The 18,605-nt window shown below is 36.2% G+C and overlaps 1 protein-coding gene across 1 annotated transcript; it reads right to left on the bottom strand.

The window, feature by feature from the left end:
- Positions 1 to 795: 795 nt before the first annotated feature.
- On the bottom strand, positions 796 to 11,804 carry LOC104593523 (Ribonuclease III family protein). The gene is made up of 5 exons (XM_010253415.3): positions 10,793 to 11,804; positions 7,253 to 7,457; positions 6,613 to 6,813; positions 1,868 to 1,954; positions 796 to 1,396 (listed from the first exon to the last, which is right to left on the bottom strand). The coding sequence occupies exons 1-5, from the start codon at positions 11,647 to 11,649 to the stop codon at positions 1,079 to 1,081; spliced, it is 1,668 nt and encodes a 555-aa protein (XP_010251717.1). The 5' UTR covers positions 11,650 to 11,804; the 3' UTR covers positions 796 to 1,078.
- Positions 11,805 to 18,605: the final 6,801 nt, after the last annotated feature.

Genomic DNA, 18,605 nt, shown 5'->3' on the forward strand with positions numbered 1-18,605 from the left:
CATTTGTTAGAGACGCGTTAATAAAAGACTGAAAACACCTTCAACAACGTATACTCTAGGTAATATTATCAAAGAATGCTCTATTGATTGATACAACTTTCATATGTCTAGAAATTTAGAAGATCTCAGGAAGTTTAATGTTCTAAGAGTGGCTTAAATTGATTACATCTCATTAAGCTCTCCTCATTTTTCACAAAGTATAGTGAATTGAGAAACTCCTTGTGAAGAATTCAAAATAGAATAGGTTTATGATAAAATCAAAATTAGTTCACCCCTCAATTCACCCCCTCTTGGATTGCTTTTCTATGCAACAGGAAGGTCACTTCACTTAAGGGCCCGGCTGCATTGAAGATTCAGCTAAGCTGGTTCGACTTCTTTGGAGCACTCCAAATAAACTACTCAAAGAGGCTGAAGTGGATGGCATTCCAAATAAACTACTTTAGCCTATTTGAGCTGTGGATTTTTCACCAGACATAGTTTACAGACTGTCCGTTTGGGGCCCACCTCAGAAAGTCATAAGCCTCTGTGCTTAGCCTTCCCAAACAGGAACTAAATATGATAGTATAGGTAGATTATGTCAGTTGAGCCAGCCCATGCCGAACTACTTAATTAGACTGGGCTGGGATTGACCAAAGTCTAACTTGGAACTTTCCCAGCTTGGCTGATTGTCATATCTACCTGGTCTCCATTGATCATAGCTTCTCTTATGTACAAATAATCAAAGCCAGCTTTCACTATTGGATCTTGAATTCAAGTATTAGCACCATGATATCAAGGAAGAAAAGCAGCCAATGGTAAGTTCCAGGAAATCACTCTGATCCAGAGAACAGCTTAGCAATTACACCTCATAATGAACATTGTTATCACTGTCTGATGCTACACTAAATGGCTTTGGTGTAAAACAAATTGTAATGCATTGCCGTGATGTATGTATATGTACATTGCATTGGCAATTTCAGAACGTTATCAGCACTAGCTCTAATTCTCTCCAGTGGATGAAATTCACAACCACCTGGAAATAAATAAGAAAAAACTGCATTCACCCATTGAAGTGCTAAATCAAGACAATCACATATATTTAGACTGCTTTTGGCTGGATCTGCTCAAAGTCAAAAACTTCAAACATGAGGCGCCGGACATCTGGCTTCCCATATACAGTGTATGAAAGCCCATGGATGGCTTGTTGAACTGCTGTTGTAGCTGGGTTCCTTAGTCTTCTATTGTGTTCATATGAGTCCTGGACTTGTTCACCATATATGATGAAGCGATGGAGGTACTTGTCCCTAAGGTACCTCCCGCAGAACTTGTTCATCAGAAGGCGACGATGCTTCTCTTGTAACCATTTTCCAGGAGCATCAAGATGCTTCATGAGCAACCTCTCAGCCATCACAAGATCCTAGAGTAAAGGAAAACATCAAATTGAAGCCTCAGAAAAATTTGCAGTCCATAATGATGTACACATAACCGTAACTACCACTTTCTTGACATAATTATACCTTATTCCACTCTTCCAGTGGGAGACAAGAAGGATAGGAAAAAACATACAGGATCCTGGACTCAGTTGAGTCAGAATCACTTTTTCACCTAAGCTACAAAGAACAGAAATTGTAGTTCCCCAAGACCCAAGCCTAAGAAACAAAGCAACCAATTTTTTTCCCAAGTAAATAATTTACAAACCATGAAGATATAGTGGATGATGGACCAGTAACTGTGACCTCAACACCATAAAGATAAAATTTCACATTGTAAGAGCGAAGTTGATTGATGGAATGGGGCAATGTTTCAAAACACAACATTTACATATGTAGCTTAAAACTGTTGCTAAATGAAGGGAAGTAACTGCAGAACCAAAGGAAGAAGGTAATACCTGAATCTTTTGGCCAACATATTCTAGGCGTTCAAAACAAAACCTTGGATGCTCAAACTTGTATTTTGATGGATGCAAGAAACACAGCTGCATTTCAGTGATAATGAAAGATATTTCAGGACAGAAAAACATTTATTGAATTTATAAATGTTGAATTCTTAGATGCAGTGTAATTGAAAGATAAGTATGATAAAATCACAATCAAAAGAAGCCAAAGAAAAGATTGAAGCTCCAACTTAATTCCATCAAACATGAAATTACTGAACAATTTTAAGGAAGAACAACGTAGAATGTAGTGAAGAGTGTCATTGTAATTTGGTCCCAGGACTTCAAGAAGTGCTTTAAGGAAATCTCTGCAACAAAGGAAAAGTTTGTAAGAACATTTTTCAGAGAAGGGGGCAAACAGCCCTGACTTCTCTTCCATCATTTCAATTCTCTCTTCCTCTCTCTTCCTTTAAACAAGTTTTTGATCAATATTCCTTTAAACAAGTTCTCACATCTAAACTTAGTCTAATACCAAAAAGGAACACTCAGTCACTTCCTCACTTCAGTAAGCCTATTGAATAATGTAGAATACAAGGATTAAAGCCTCAGGAAATACCAAGTAGCATTTCTTCAACTCATCTGATGATGGTAGTGTTAGCATTAAACAAAGCTGAATGGCAAAACAGGATTTATGTAGCCGACCCCATATAGTTGGGGCGTTCCTGTTGCCTAAATGATGGTAGTGTACTAGTTTTATGAATATTGTATTGGATGCACAGGTATCAGCTAAATGACAATATAGGTCAATTTCAAATGTTCTCGAGTCTATCGAATGCAAAATTCATAAATCCTAGTTAGCTAATAGCAACCCCACTTGCACTGTACATAATAAGATGCTTCAAATATTAACCTTGACATTCGTGTAAAATTTACAAGGACTTGATCAAGAAAATACTCTTGACCAGCCATTAGCCATCATGTCCCAATCCTTCTTTCTTTTCTTTTCTTTTCTTTCCTTCTTTCTAGATTAATTTTTGATAAAGAAGTGTGTATATTACAGCATGTACCACACAACCCTTCTAATAGTTTAGGCTAGCAAGTGCTACCTAATCATTGTACAAGCATTCATCTCATATGTGACTGCAGGAAAAATGATCACCCAAAATAGTTCCCTTCTATTTACCTCGTGCCTAGCTAGAACATCAGCTAGACTGTTGGCTGATCTCTGTACACTGTACCCATAAGAAATTCTTCTCAACTCCCTAACCAAATGTAGTATCTCTCACTTTGTGCCTGCCCAAGAGCCCTAGTCATTGTTTCTGAACCAGCTCAAAACTGCTCTTGAAGGTCTTTATAACCTAGAGTTTTTGCCAACTTGAATCCTTATAGAACAGTCAATAATTCTACCATTGTTGAGTTACCATGGTCTATAGGCTCTGAATAGAAAGCTATTAGGCTTCTTTGACTGTTACTGAATACACCTCCTACTTCCACCGACCTGGGTTGCCTAAGCAAGATCCATGAAAGTTAAGTTCGATAAGATGGTGGCTGTTGGAATCTTTCTGATAGCAAGTTCTATGTGTATCAAAAAAGTACAACTTGCTGCTAGCCCTGAATAACATTGAGCATATCAAAAGAATGAAGATTTATTCATAAAAAAAAAAAAAAAATCTTTAAATTTTAGGAGCTTAATTATGGCAGATTCTTCCTGGGGCACTAAGCTGGACCATTTGGCTGGAAATAACAACAGAAGAAATTTGAAGGAAGTAAAAGGGAGTTTATGATTCCTTTTGTGGATTTTGTAAATGAATGAAAAGTAGAAATATCAAAGCATGATCATAGTTATCAAGGTGACACCTAGGCGACAAGGTGCCCTTTGAGGCTCACCTCGCCTAATCACCAAGCAGTTTTGTACTTTCTATTATAAAATACTTTTCTATTCTTTATTTTTTGAGATTAGATTTATAAAATAGACACTATTAAACTAAAATATTCATTTTGTGTGTTTATATACCAATTTCTTTTTATTATTTTCTTATTTTTTAGGGTTTAATCAACACGAACATTGCTAAATGTTGTAATGAACCCTCAAAGATCTCAAATAAGGATTCAGCCCCTATATTTTTTTAATTTTCTTTTCCTTCATTTTCTTCTCATGAATATGTTGATTTTCTATACTTTAACATGAACTTTGTACTTTTCTTATAAAAATTATGAATAATTATCAAGGAAATATGGTTATGGTTCCTAGAGAACTACCTTTTTTACATAAAAAAATCCTTCGCCTAGGCGACTAGGCTACACCAGCGACAAGGCGCCCCCTATTGCCTAGCCTTGCTTTGGCGCCTTGAAATCTATGAGCATGATATAAGCATATTTAATAAAATACCCATGCCTATATCTGTGTCCATGTTGCTATCCATATCTAGGCATCATAAGGGGTGGCAATTTCTGGCCTGGCCTGGCCTGGCCTTAGGAGTGATCATTTGTATCCTGGTCCAGACTACAAATATATACAGATGTTATACATATACGAATGTGTTATTTTACAACTTATATAATATAAAGTATAACATATATCTTATACATATATTATATGTTATATAATATAAATATTATATATTTAATATTTGATGATGATGATGTTTAAAGTCATAGGCCTGAAAGCCTGGCCCTGGCCTGGTCCATGATTACCCCTACCTAGTCTGGCCTGACCCACCCTGTTCAATTTTCCAGCCATGCCAGTGAATCCAGACACAGGTTTCACATCTAGCAGGTCCGATATACACATAATACATGCATAATCTATTAAGAATTCTTTACGTGCATTTTTTTTTGAATAGCTAAGATATTGTATTGCCATCAAAATGTAATTACACCATGGGCCTCATAGATGCCTTGGCTGCCAGCTTTGCAGAATTGAAAAAATGGAGAAAGGAAAACATCCCACCCAGCCAAAACGTTTGCAAGAACAGTGCAACACAACCTGACTGTAAAAGGGCATTGCAGAAACATATGGCTTGATGTCTCCCTATTCCATGAACAAAACACAGTCCATTGACATGCCCCTACTCTGCAATTTGTCCTGAGTCAAACACTTCCCCAAAGCTGCTTTCCAACACGAAGAATTTAAATATACAAACTCATTAACATGTACATATATAAGCACAAGCAACATAAATTTAACCAAGATATTTCTTTTCATACTCTCCCTTAATTTACCACCATACCTTAGCAACCCAGGCTCCCTAGAAAGAACTTCTCAAATTTTAATACACAACATTTACTTCAGGCAGCCTCTGTTTGTCACCACATCCAAGCTTATTGGATAAGATTTTGCCACATGGTGTCAATCCCTCCTTTTCCACACCTTCACCCAATTCATTGTACCAATGGCAGTCAATTACATTATAACTAACACAGTTCTTTTATTATCGATTCCTTATTCCTGGTATTAAAAGAACCAAAAAAATGGGCAGCAAATTAAAATTTCATTTTTCATATATTTGAGTAGAAGTTTTTCCAGACCTTTATTATTCTAGTTATCTACAAGTCTGACAAAAATAATAACAATACTACTAGCAGTTGATTTTTTAACTAATCCATGTACTTATATCAGATTCGGCTGAAATTTTTGTTGTTGGCCAAGGATTCAGGGTAGTCCCAAGGTTCTAAATATCGATACACCCAATACGCCACTAGGGGCATATTGGGCAGTATTGGTACTGTTTTTTTTTTTTTTTTAACTTTTTTCTTCAATTCCGGTTCAGGGGGGCAGTTTAAGGTTCCTCCACCCCCTGAACTGGTCAAAACCCCGATACACCCTCTGTAGGGGCATATCAGGGTGCTCCCAATGCAGGCCGATATGTAACAATTTTTTTAACCTTAGGTGGTCCTAAGGTCAAAATTTTATGGCTGCTGTATCCCCTTTGCTGTTTGTTGGGAGGTAAGGAGGGAGAGAAACAGAAGGATTTTTGAGGATAAAAAGAAAAGGGTAGAAGAGGTTGTGGTGAAAATCAGTTCTTCAGTTATTGGATGGGTGTTGCTGCTTCCAGAATTTCAAGGACTGGAGAAAGAAGACTTCGGTGCTGATTTTTCATGGACTCTGAATGCTTAAAAAGAGCCTTGGTGTTTTTGCTTTTTGTACTTTGAAGATTGCTGTTTGTTATTTACTTGTCTTGTTTCAGTTTCTGTTGGATGGAGTGACCTCTTGTTACCTGATGAAGATGTATTTGCCATTTTTAGCAATAAAATTTTATTTAAAATCCTTTTAATATGGCACAGAGTAAAGAATTAAATGTTTCAAAAATTCCTCCTTTGCACATGCTAGAACAATAATAGGGCCGTCCTTCTATTATAGACTTTGTTGTTCTTCTCTTCCAAAATTTTCCTCTTTAAACAAGTTTTCTTCTCTTGCAAACTTGCAGACCTAGATTCCTCAATATCTCCCTTACCAAGTTACCATCCGAAGCTCCCCCACCTGTTGGAGAAGGTGAAGATCATGTTTACATGCATAGACCATGTATGGCCCATGTTTACGATTTCTTGATGTGTAATGATTTATTTTACTAAATTTCGAAATACTAATATTTTATTTTTATGAAATAATTGTAGAGATTAGATTAGAATAACAAGCCTCTGATATTTCAATCTTCTGACACCTAATATCTGTATCTGAAATTGATATCTGATATCTGTACATCTTACAATTATAAGCCAGAGTGGTAACAGAAAGGAGAGTTTGTAAATAATAATATTACCTGAAGCCCAAGTCCAATTTCAATGTTCCTGGCTTCAGTTATATCTGGAATCCTGTCAGTCATCGGTAATGGATATCCCAGTACTTGCATGACTTGGGGTCTGCTTTCATAATCCCAAATGTTTCCTCGGAACCGATGCAAGCCTGGTGGAACACAAGCCCGGAAAAGTCTCGGATGTGCAAAAAGGGCATCTTCTGGAGGCTGCAAGTAAAACCATTGTTAATCCAGGAATTAAAATTTCCAATAATTCCCTAATTAAGATCTGCAACCATTTAATTATATAAGGACAGCCAAATACAAGTACCAGCATTGTTTATCTCATAAAGACCTCTCATAATCTTGCAATATTGTAACCTTCTTTGCTACACCTTCCATTTAATTAGATTGCAAACCTAGAACTTCAGACATTCTATTAAGCCCAGGAAAGTACATGGTACCATTCATTAGATTGAAATGATTCCAACCAACTGAAACTTGAGTGCAGTTGATATTGCAAACAGTGCATGGAAACCAATTCCTACCCATGAATTTAAAATTTAAGGTTTCCAGAAAATTGTCCCAGAAGAAGGAAAATTATTCAAGGTTTCCATAAAAAAAATTCAGTGGAAAACAATAAGTGAAAAGGAAAAAGATGACTTGCCTTATAGGCAACAATATCTTGCCAACTGAGTTTTTTGCTTTCAAACTCCACAGATACATAATCAACATCTTCAAGTTGTCTCCTTAATTTTGGCTGGCAGCTCTCATCATCTGGGTCCATTCCAAAGACCTCAAAAAGAACACGATATACTTCTGGCATGCCAAAACACAAGTATATTGCTCCAAACAGAGCCCAGAAGACAGACCTAACCACATATGAAGCAGTATCTTAGTAGAAAATAAAGCAGTATTTACCAGACCTAATCCAACAGTCAATAAAGGAATCCGAAATATTAGGCATTCACAGACAATTATAGAATGATAAGATCCAAAATTTGCATTCGCAAGCATATCTGTACACCTTGAGAAGATCCAAAGAGAGTTTGTTTGGAATGGTAGGAGTAATAAAAAGATATTCCACTTGGTGAAATGGAAATAGGCTACCAAGGTTCTCTCTCCTAATCATGTGGTTCCCCTGTCCTTTTCAGTTAAGGAGGTTTGGTGTTGGCTGGTGTCACCTAAAATGGGCTTTCTGTTAGGAGGTGTTCCACCAAAAAATAAATTCTTGTGATCTTTTTACAAAAAGGAGGCCTTATTTATACTCATCTCCTCATGTATGTTTTCTTTGTTTGGTAAGTGGTGATTGGAGAGTCTGCTTATCACCAATGTTTTAAAAGTTGTGGGAGGTGAGCACCTGGATGTGTACCTCAAGGCAAGGCACCCCCAAAACGCCCTAAGGCTTATGCCAGAGGTGCTGATGCCTCTGAAACATATGCCTCAGGTCCATGAGGTGCATGCCTCGTACACCTTTTGCATGAGCATGCTAGAGGCATACACCTCATATGCCTCAAGCACACCTCATACTAAAAAGGTAGAAAGAAGGAAAGGGAAAGGAAAGGGAAGGGAAAGAAAGAGAAGAGAAGAGAAGAGGAGAAAAGAAAAAGAGAGAGAGAGAGAGAGAGAGAGAGAAGAAAAAGGAAAGGAAAAAAGGAAAGAAAGTTTAGGCCACCACCCCCCAAACCCCTCCAACACCTTTTAAATGCAGCCCAATTTGTGCGAAAGGGTGATCTGCATCTTCCTTCTTAATACAAGACATCTTCCATAAAAAAAAAAAGGAGATCCTCCTTCCTCTTCCTCCTCATCTCCCTTTTCTTAAGGAGGCTTATGCCTCTATTGTTTTGAACTATGTCTCATGCTTCCACATTTTAAAGCATTGCTTATCACCTACTAATATCCTGTTCTTTTGCTACTTGGATTTGGGAAAGGCTCTTCTACTCATTCTACTTGTTTGGTTGCAGGTGCCTCCCCGCCCCCAGTTTGGAGAGTTTATTTAAGCCATCTTTCTTTTCCCTATCAAGAAAGGAGAGATACTAATGAAAGGAAGTGTACTGGGGCAGCTAGATTCTGGGATTTATGGTAGGAGAGGAACAATAGAATGTTCCTGCCTTCCTGGACAAGTCAAGGCCACAAGAAGAGATCTTGGAAAATATTATGAATATAGCAGGACACTGGGTGAAGACATTGAAGTCCTTTAACCCTTTCACATTGGATGATATCTTAAGAGGGTGGCAAAGGATGGCTGAGTCATCTAGATTAAAGATAAAGAGATCACTACAATGGATTCCGCCTTAAAATCATGCTTATGAACTAAACTTTGATATCTAAAGCTTGGGTAATCTTGGGCCTCCCAGCATTGAATGAGTAATAAAAGACTCAAAAGGAAACATTAAAGCCATGTTCTTGGGTCCAATAAGCTATGGAAACTCTATGAGAATGGAATAATTAGCAATTTTATATAGAACAAAATTGGGCAGGTCACTTAACATTCCAGCTTTGAGTATATAAGGAGATTTGGAGGTGGTAGTGGATTGGACGAAAATGATGGTAAAAGAACCTAGCATTACACAAGTATCATGAGGGAAATTAAAGCCTTACAAAAGATTTGAGTATCACATGACTCACAGATTGGCAAATGGCTTTGTTGACACTCTGGCATAGGATGGGGTTAATAGGAATCAGATGCTTTGGGGCGTCTTATGATGTTGTACAAATAAAAGAAAAAGAAGGATTGTAACTTATCTGTTGTAAACAGTGGAAAAGGACTGGTGAGAGAGGCCCCCCAGTTTGGGGCTTCTTGGCAGTTGTAATATTCAATTCACTTTCATTTAATGAAATTTTGAGTTATCAATAAAAAAAATGGAAATGGGTCCAGAAGACTCAGAATTTCAATGGGTTTGGGTTCCAAGGAATAAGAATCATGAATAAAGCCCAAGGAGCCTGTTTCTGTTCTTTGGTCACCTCTGGATGATCACTTCATTAAACTAAATTTTGATGGAAGTAGCCAAAGCAACCCAGGCCCCTCTGGAGTTGGAGGGGTATTGAAGAGTACAGATGGACACATTGTTGTGTTGTATTCAAGACCAGCAGGTTTGGGGGATTCAATTAGGGCTGAATTATTGGCAGTACTTCAAGGGGTGCAGTTAGCAAAAGAGTTGAATTTGGACAAGTTGATTATTGAAGGTGAGTCGAACATAGTGGTGGGATGGTTACAGAAGCCAGAGACTGCTACTTGGGTATATAGAGATGAAATGAAAAAATATAAATGGCTCACTAGTAACATGACAGTGAGGATACAATGGAAGAGAAGATCAGCCTCTAAACATCAAACCACCTCAAAACATCACCAGTTTTTGTGTTATTGTTGGTCTTATACATTTTTCATCTTCTTTCTATTTTTAAATCTTAGTTTGTGGATCTAAATAAGATTAAAGATTCAATTTTGCATCTATGAAACTCAGATGTCCGGGTCAAAAGTGTTTAAGACAGACACACATTCCATCATCTTACATGAATGTGGACCTAGTCTCATGATCATTAATTTCAACCAAAAGATATACATCTTCTATAAAGTTCTTGGACACATTTTTCTAGCCCAATCCTTGCCTACCACAACAAGGTTTGAAAATGAAAAGAAAATATAATGACCTTTCTTTAAACAGGTAGAGAACCAATCCAGTTAGCAGCTATCTGAAATAAGCATCATACAAGGGAAAGCAAGTTCATTGGGTCAGGAAGAAAAATCATTTGAACACAATTTTTGTTTGTATATATTGCAAAAAACCCAAAACTAATTATAATAATCAAATCAACTTTTGGTCCTCATTTGTCGATCAAGAGACATGATTTAGATATTTATATAAGTTGTCAAAAACGTCTACTTCCTAAGAGCAAAATGAAAGTAAAAAAATAATAAAATAAAAGTTGAACATAGGACTTGCTCATCAATAAAACCATCAAAACCCAAAAGAAAAAGTAAAAACGGTCTAAAATTAATCTCGTAAATCAAGTAAATATTAAATTCATTCTCAGAACCTCTAATTGAGGCTCGAAAACACAATAGAAAAATCAGCTGCCTAAATTCATCAAAACCCAAATAAAAAAAGTGCAAAATTCTAATTAAAGCAAATGGATTCAAACTGCACCTCATAAAACTGTCATAAACAACAACAGAACACAATTCACAAGCAAAAGCGAGACTTACTTCACAGGCGGCTCTCGCTCCTTCCGAACTAATTTATCCATATCATCAAATGGGAAAATCAAATTCTGTAAGCTAGCAGCTTTGACCCACTTGGGCAGATTCCTTTTTCCTATTAACCCAAACATTCTCTCCCTCATTGGAGCTGGAGACTCCCTCGGATACCTCTGCAAGAAGTACTCGGCAAGTGCCAACTCAAGCACGTATTGCCCTAGAAACCACAACCTCGAATGCCCTGACCGGACGTGCCTAGCGTTCGTCCTCTCGCATGATGGATGTTGGAAGGCCAAGTACAATAAGGTATCGAACTGTTTAGCCGGATTGTCGTCGCCGAACCGATCAGACGGCTCAAGGGGATACCCAAGAGCCTGCTTGGCTTCAAGCAGGTACTCGTCAATCCAAGTCTTGTCGGCATTGTTGAGTCTGGAGGATGGCAAACAAGAGCTCAATAAAGGGAACGCTTTCAGTGACAATTGAGGACTGTTAAGGAATCTCTCTGCTAATTTGGCGTCATCTAATGGGGGTTTGAGAATGAATCTCTTCGGGGGAACCTTTTTCTTCGGAAAGACGACCTTCTTACGCTCTTCGAGCTCCTTGAGGAGCCTTTGAGGACTGCTCCTGGGAAGTTCTTGGGGGTCTACGGCAACGGCGAAGATACGGAAATTTGGCGAAATGGGTTGTTTGAATTTTGGATTTCTAAGGTGGATTTGAAGGGGAAAAGCGGAGAAGCTGGAAGAAAAGGAAAGGTCAGGTGAAGGTGAGGCATTTGGTCTTAGGAGATGCTTGAAGGGAGAAGAGAGCTCCATAGATGGGGAGAATAGAGCTGCGGGGTCTTTATGGAAAGACGAATGGATGAGCATTTGAAACCTCGTTTTCTCAAACTACGTCTGTTTGAGTTTGGGAAGAGCTTCTTCAGTCACCATCGACGGAGGTTTTGGGTGAATTATTCTGTTGCAGGGTTTAGCAGAAGAGAGGTGGATAAGGAGGGAACGTGTAGTAGAAACTTGAAACACGCTCCAAAAATATCAGGGAGACAAGATACTTGAATGAAAGGCGATGCCTGTATGGAAAATCGTTGGATCGGAATCTTTTGTTCCGGAAAGAAAATTATTGAATGGCTCAAGCTCCACAGGACTGAAAACCGTTGGTTTACAATTGGTCCATAAGACCGTGTTTGGTTGAAAGAAAGGTATTGGTTTTCTTACCTTTTATTCCTTTCCTTACCTTTTCTTTCAAACCAAACACAGTCTTAGCTGATCAAACTAAGAAAGTTGGACCGGGTCGGCCCGAGCATTATTAAATTCAAGTGGCCTTAACCCGGCTTGTTATTACACACATTAGGGCTGGAAATTGATCGGATTTAATCTGATTTGTTTACGTGGGATATGGATATCCATTTTAGTCATGACCGAATCTAAACGTAGTCTGTTTATTAATGGGATCAAGATCCGATATTGCCTTGTTTCCTTTCCGCTGAATCTGAATCGAGCCAATTATTAGGGGTGAGAAAAAAAACCGAAAAACCGAATCAGTTTCGGTTCAGTGTTTTTAAAAAACCGAAGGTACTGATTCGGTTTCGGTTAATCAATATAGAAAATTGGCAGTTAACCGAATCGACCGGTATACATATATTTCTATATATTTTATATACACTTGTGTATATTATATATATTATATATATATTTTTATATTTTTTATATATTATAAATTAATAAATATGCATTATATATAAATATATATTTATAATATATGATATATTATTTATTATTTAAAATAGAATATTATATATATTTATAATTCTTTATTATATATTTTTATAATTTATATTGTAAAAAAATAAAAAACCGACGAACCGAACTGACGGTTAATTGAACCGATCAACTGGTTAACCGATAGGTTTCGGTTCCTAGTTTTCAAAAAACCGATACTACCGGTTCGGTTACAAAAAGTGCCCCACGGTTTGGTTAAATGGGAAAATCTACATAAATACAAGGGTCCATTTGGTTGGACGGAATCGAGTCTCATTTTCCAGGTGATCCCTCTCCCTCCCTTGGGAATGAGAATCTATTCAAATTGATTCCAATTCTTGTCTATATAGGTGGAAAGAATAGATTATTTTGATTTTGATTCCGATTCTAACTACAAACCAAATGGACCGTAAGTTGGATTTGTGATTTATGTAAATTTATTTTTTATTTATAATATATTTTTTACAAGTTTTTAAAAGGCTAAAGGTGTAGTTGAGGTGTAATGGCCCAAAAAGGTGAGGCATAAGCCTCAAGGTGTTGCGAGGCGTAAGTCTCAAAGTTAAAAAAAAAAATAATTAAAGCTTGTAAATGATAAAAATAAGATGTAATATACCAAGTTAAAATGATGGAAGGTACAAATATCTATAAAATAGAAGTTTATAATTAAGCATTAAATAAAATAATAACTAATCATTTAACGATTATAAGCATTATACATTTTATGTTTTAAAATGCAACCTTATAAAATTATTCTTATGGACATTAAGAGTTATGGTCATCCAACAATTGGGAAGAAAAGAAACAATTTAGTTGATTTGATCTATGCAAAAAATCAATAAGAAGAAAAATAAATCTATTAAGAAAAGAAATGAGAAAAATAACAAACTTGGGATGTTAAATAAGAATATTAAGAAAAAAAAAATCTACTTGATTTATACAAGAGAAACTAATAACTTGATTTACCCTTTTTTTTTTGCATTAAACTCTCTTAGGCTAAAATACTAAAAGAAACTAATACAACTTGATTTGCCCTTTGGTTTTTCATTTTTATTCCTTTTTATTTGGCCCATAATTATTGAAGTGCTTTTTCTATATATTTGAACTATAAAAATATGTATTTTTTGCATAAAATCACTAAATAATGCTTTGCACTTGAGGCTTATGCCTCATTCTGACAAAGGCTTAAGCCTTAAACCAAAATTGTGAGGCAAAATCTATGTACCCTGCCTCTAGGTGTCTAAACCAATACTCTATTATGTATACATTGTATATTTCTTGATGTATACAAGTACTCTACATAAGAGCTTGACGTGCCATCCAATCCACTCCTTCGTTTGCCTCCCTGAAAGAATTAATGAACGTAAGAAATGCCACGAACCAGATTGCCTGCAAGCTTCAAGCACTTTTCGATGATGGTCATTAGTCTCCATAAGACCTCGGTCAGCTTCCTCAAGCAACAGATGACGACAAGAGAGTTTCTTCCAATGCAGATGGGAGAATTCCTAAAATTGGGCCACATTATGAGCTCCCGAAGTGGCCCAAGCTTTAGCTACATTTCATAGTGGTGGTGTTAATATAATAGGCTTTGGCTTCTAATATTTTCCCACTATGGTTTCTAGTGATGCATGCTATAGAACTGAGGTCATAGTCATATAATCTTTGCCAACTAGGTGGAGCTGAGGAATTAACCCCGAGTAGGTACTCTGACGCTCAAGTCAGTAGAAAGTAGTGGGCGGTCAGGCCGAGTAGTTAGAGAACGGTGTTGGTCCGAGAAGAGTAATAATATGTGAGTCAAAAGTTGGATCATTTACCTTGAGTGGGATGTACCTTTTTATAACCGATGATCCGTGTCCTGATCGGATGAGGCTTTTGGGGTTGTCGGGATGAGGTTACCTGCCGAGGTCTTTGGGATAAGACCTAATCTCTAGCGAAGTTGTCCCCATCCGTGTGATGATCTCCTATCTTGGTCGCGCTTATTCTCATGATGCGGTGCCGACGTGGCTGAGGAGATAAACTGGGCTATGAAGGTGACACGTGGCATCCGAAGCCAACTCAATCATAACCTGAACGATCCCCACCACTATTTTTTGGAACATCAAAGTTAATTTTAATTGAGCCATACTTGGGGGATTTCTAGAGAACATGTCTCCAATTTTTAATGACATCCAAAGTGGTTATAACTAGGGGTAACAACGGTATTCGAAAATCCGATTTTGAATTCGATATTCGACATAATAGAATCAAATTCGGATAATTTGAATATATAATCGGTCGAATTCGGATATCCTATTCTTACTGAATAGTTAATTGGATTCGAATTCGGATATGACCTGATTCAATTCGATAAATATCCGAATTCGATCAATTATTTAATTCTTATATATAATATATAAAATATTTTATATATAATAATTAAGTTATATAAATAATTTATATATTTATATACTTTATATCAATAAAATAATTATTTTATATATTTATTAATTATCTAAAATAACTAATTAATCAAATTCGAATGGAATCAGATATTCAAATATTTAATTGGATTTGAATTCGAATATTAATTTTCAATATCCGTCAAATATCGGATTTTCTAATCGGATTCGAATTCAGATATCGAATTTTCTAATCGAATTCGAATTCGATCCGTTTATAACCCTAGATAGAACTTTATTCTCAAAGACTATCTATGAACTATGATGCCAAAAATGAGCTTGTAGCTTTTTAATTCCTTTTAACAAAAAAATAAAAAGGCTATCTGTGATGTCGGAAAGGTATGATAGGGAAGAACTTTGACCGATCGATCCACCAGTAAATTTTGATGAATTACTAGCTAATTGGTTGCCACTTTTATAATACCAGTTGATTGATTATCAGTGTTTTAGGTATCATGCCCTTCTGTGTCATAGCTAGACATAAAATGATAAAACATCATGATAGCAAATACCCCCTACAAGCTTTAGAATCCAATTATGGGACTAAAACAATACCCTAGAATTGGAAAAACTTTGAATGTTTAGTAAATTCTTCCACATGAGACATTATCATGGATGTAGGACACATGACACAAATTTCTTAAGGCTTAGTTTGTATTTGTACTCTTTCCTACATACTGCTCATGTAAATTTCTCCATACTAATTCTCTCTTATTATCAATAAAAGAGTTCCAATGTGTTTTAATTGGCTATCCCACATCTCAATCTACCAAACATGAGAATAGCAACTCTTTTCATTTCTTCACCCATAAGATATGATATTGGGACCCACCAATTTAATAACTAAAAATATTAATATTTAAATAAAACTAGAAAAAAACTGAACAAAAATTCAAAATTCTTATTGTTCAACTCTCCTGCAAATCATTTAGTACCAGTAAAGAGGCAATAAAAGGTTTCCATTTAAAGATATTTTTAAATTCATTTATTTTAAATCTTTTATTGGAGGGTTCTTTAGAACCCCGATTAGGTGTCTAAACCAGTACTCTATTATGTATACATTTTATACATCAACAAAGTGCAATTTTGTTGCTGTTGGGGCAGAGGAAGCATGAGCTCTTTTTTTACTAAGACTTGAATTGCCCTATTTATACGCAAAGGTTTCTTCCAAGCTACTATAAGCATTAACTCCCTAGTCCCTACATAAATTCTCATGGGAGTCCAAGACTCAAACACATGCATCTCTTAATCTTTTGACTCTTCAACTCCTCACTTCCTAGTTTAATTCCCACATTCATAATTGACCTTCATCAATTATAAATTAATATTCAACATCCCCCTTAATTTAATTTTACAAATTCCTAACATTTTTTGAAATTGAATGAATTTCTCATAACTGAGTGTCTTTATATAAAATACAAATTGAATGAATTGAATGAATTCCTAAAACTGAATTAAAAAAATACAAATTAAATATAAAATATTTCATATATTATATATAAAACATAATTATATATATATATATATATATATATATATATATACAAACATACATACCGGGTCGGTTTTACACTAATATATCCTTCTTCCACAAGTTCTCTAATGAAATGTTATGTGCTTTGAGCGGTTGTGAAATACTAAATTCTTTGTCACCGTAATGATTGACTTGTTACCATAGAGAATGGTGGTTAGATCTATTTGCTCGAAATGAAAATAATATATATTTGAGGATTCTTCTTAACTATGTGTAGCTTTACATGCCGCACTCGTCGCTGAACACATACTTGGCCTTAGTTGATGACAATGCTGATAATGTACACCTAGCATCATGAACACCATACAATGCTTTACAATGTCTGAACCACATATTCAAATGTTTCGTTACTTAAACTACCTCTCTATTTGTTCATATTTTGACATCTGTACACTGTATCTTGAATATTAACTGTCATACAACAATGTTATAAATAAATTCAACGATCAACCCAAGACAACAGGGGTGATCTTGTCAAATTGTTCTTTGTCCTGTTTCATTCAATTACACTGCAAACTCTGATCCTAAAAGTGTGTTTCTTTTGTTTAAAATGATAGGTCAAGTTATACTCACTCTCAAACTACTGATTCATCATCTCCTATTGCTAATACTACAAACTATACCAACACTGGCCCATCATCTTCATCCTTAGTCATTTCTAACATCACCAATATTCAGTGGACATCATCTTATGTCCTTCATTGATGATGGATCAAGACTTGCTCCTGCTAAGGATGATCCATCTTTCACTTCATGGTATGAAAGTATGAAACTGATCAAATGTTATTGTCATGGATCCAAGCCACACTCTCAACTTCTACCCTTCCATATATGGTGGGTGTGAAGTGCTCCAAGGAAGCTTGGGAGGCTTTAGAGCGATGTTATGCCTCCTCTATTCCCATGCACTTTACAGCCCTTCGAAGGCAACTTTATCGTCTGAAAAAAGGTCCACTATCCATGCAAGATTATCTCCAGAAGATTAAGGTCATTAGTGACCAATTGGCAACCTGTGGTTCCCCAATTTCTGATGATGAACTTCAGATTTACATCCTTGATGGATTACTAGCGTCACATCGTCCCTTTGCTTCAGCTATTAGGGGACATTCTTGTACCAATATTGTTACTCTTGAAGAACTTCATGATTTGTTAATTTGTGAAGAAATCTCTTTAGTAGAGGAACTATCTCCTGATACCAACTGCTTTTATTGCCACTAAATCACAAACTTCCCACCAAAAACTTGTAGCCCTTTCTCATAAAGAACCATTCAACTTAAAAGCTTAAGCTGCTAGGTGAAGTCATTGAATAGGTTTTATTCTATAACATGCCCCCTCATACGAAAGTCCATTGGGCTTGAAGTGTGGACAGCACAGTCACACCTATACCTTGTGCTGGAACTTAGTTAATTATGTTATAATGGGATGACGAGAATCGAACACTAGATCACTTGGTTAAAGTGGCTTGGTACCATTTTAAAGAACCATTCAACCTAAAAGCTTAAGCTGTTAAGTGAAGTCCTTGAATATGTTATATTCTCTAACTCTTTCAATTATCGCATTCCTAATGATGGAAAATGTCCTGTGCAACAGCATTTAGTACGACAAGGTAACTCCTTTGGTTCTCCTCAACCTCGTATTGTACAACCTGATGTGGACCGCATCCAAATTCTTGACCAACGTGTCAAATTTGTAATAAAGTTGGCCATACTGCGATTTGATTGTTCCCAGAGGGTCAGCTAGGGGTGTAAACGGATCGAATTCGAATAGGATCAGGCACTATCCGAATTCAATTCGATATTCGTCGGATATTGAAAATTAATATTCGAATTCAAATCTGATTAAATATTCGAATATCCAATTCGATTAATTAATTATTTTATATATTATATAAGAATTAAATAATCGGTTGAATTCGGATATTTATCGAATTGGAACTGGTCATATCCGAATTCAACCGATTAAATATTCGAATTATCTGAATTCGATTCAATTATGTCGAATATCGAATATCGAATTCGAAATCGGATTTTCAAATACTGTTAACACCCCTAGGGTCGGCATCCACCTGAAAAACTTCTTGCAATGGCTACTACGACACAAGG

This window comes from Nelumbo nucifera, chromosome 7 (genome assembly GCF_055504915.1).
Source record: "Nelumbo nucifera cultivar China Antique chromosome 7, China Antique-T2T, whole genome shotgun sequence".
Classification (NCBI taxonomy): domain Eukaryota; kingdom Viridiplantae; phylum Streptophyta; class Magnoliopsida; order Proteales; family Nelumbonaceae; genus Nelumbo; species Nelumbo nucifera.

Coding starts and splice junctions, on each gene's coding strand:
- LOC104593523 (XM_010253415.3), bottom strand. CDS start 11,649: ATGCTCATCCATTCGTCTTTCCATAAAGACCCCGCAGCTCTATTCTCC. Junction 7,458..10,792: donor GAGCGAGAGCCGCCTGTGAA/GTAAGTCTCGCT, acceptor ATATGTGGTTAG/GTCTGTCTTCTGGGCTCTGT. Junction 1,397..1,867: donor ATGTTGGCCAAAAGATTCAG/GTATTACCTTCT, acceptor CCTTTACTCTAG/GATCTTGTGATGGCTGAGAG.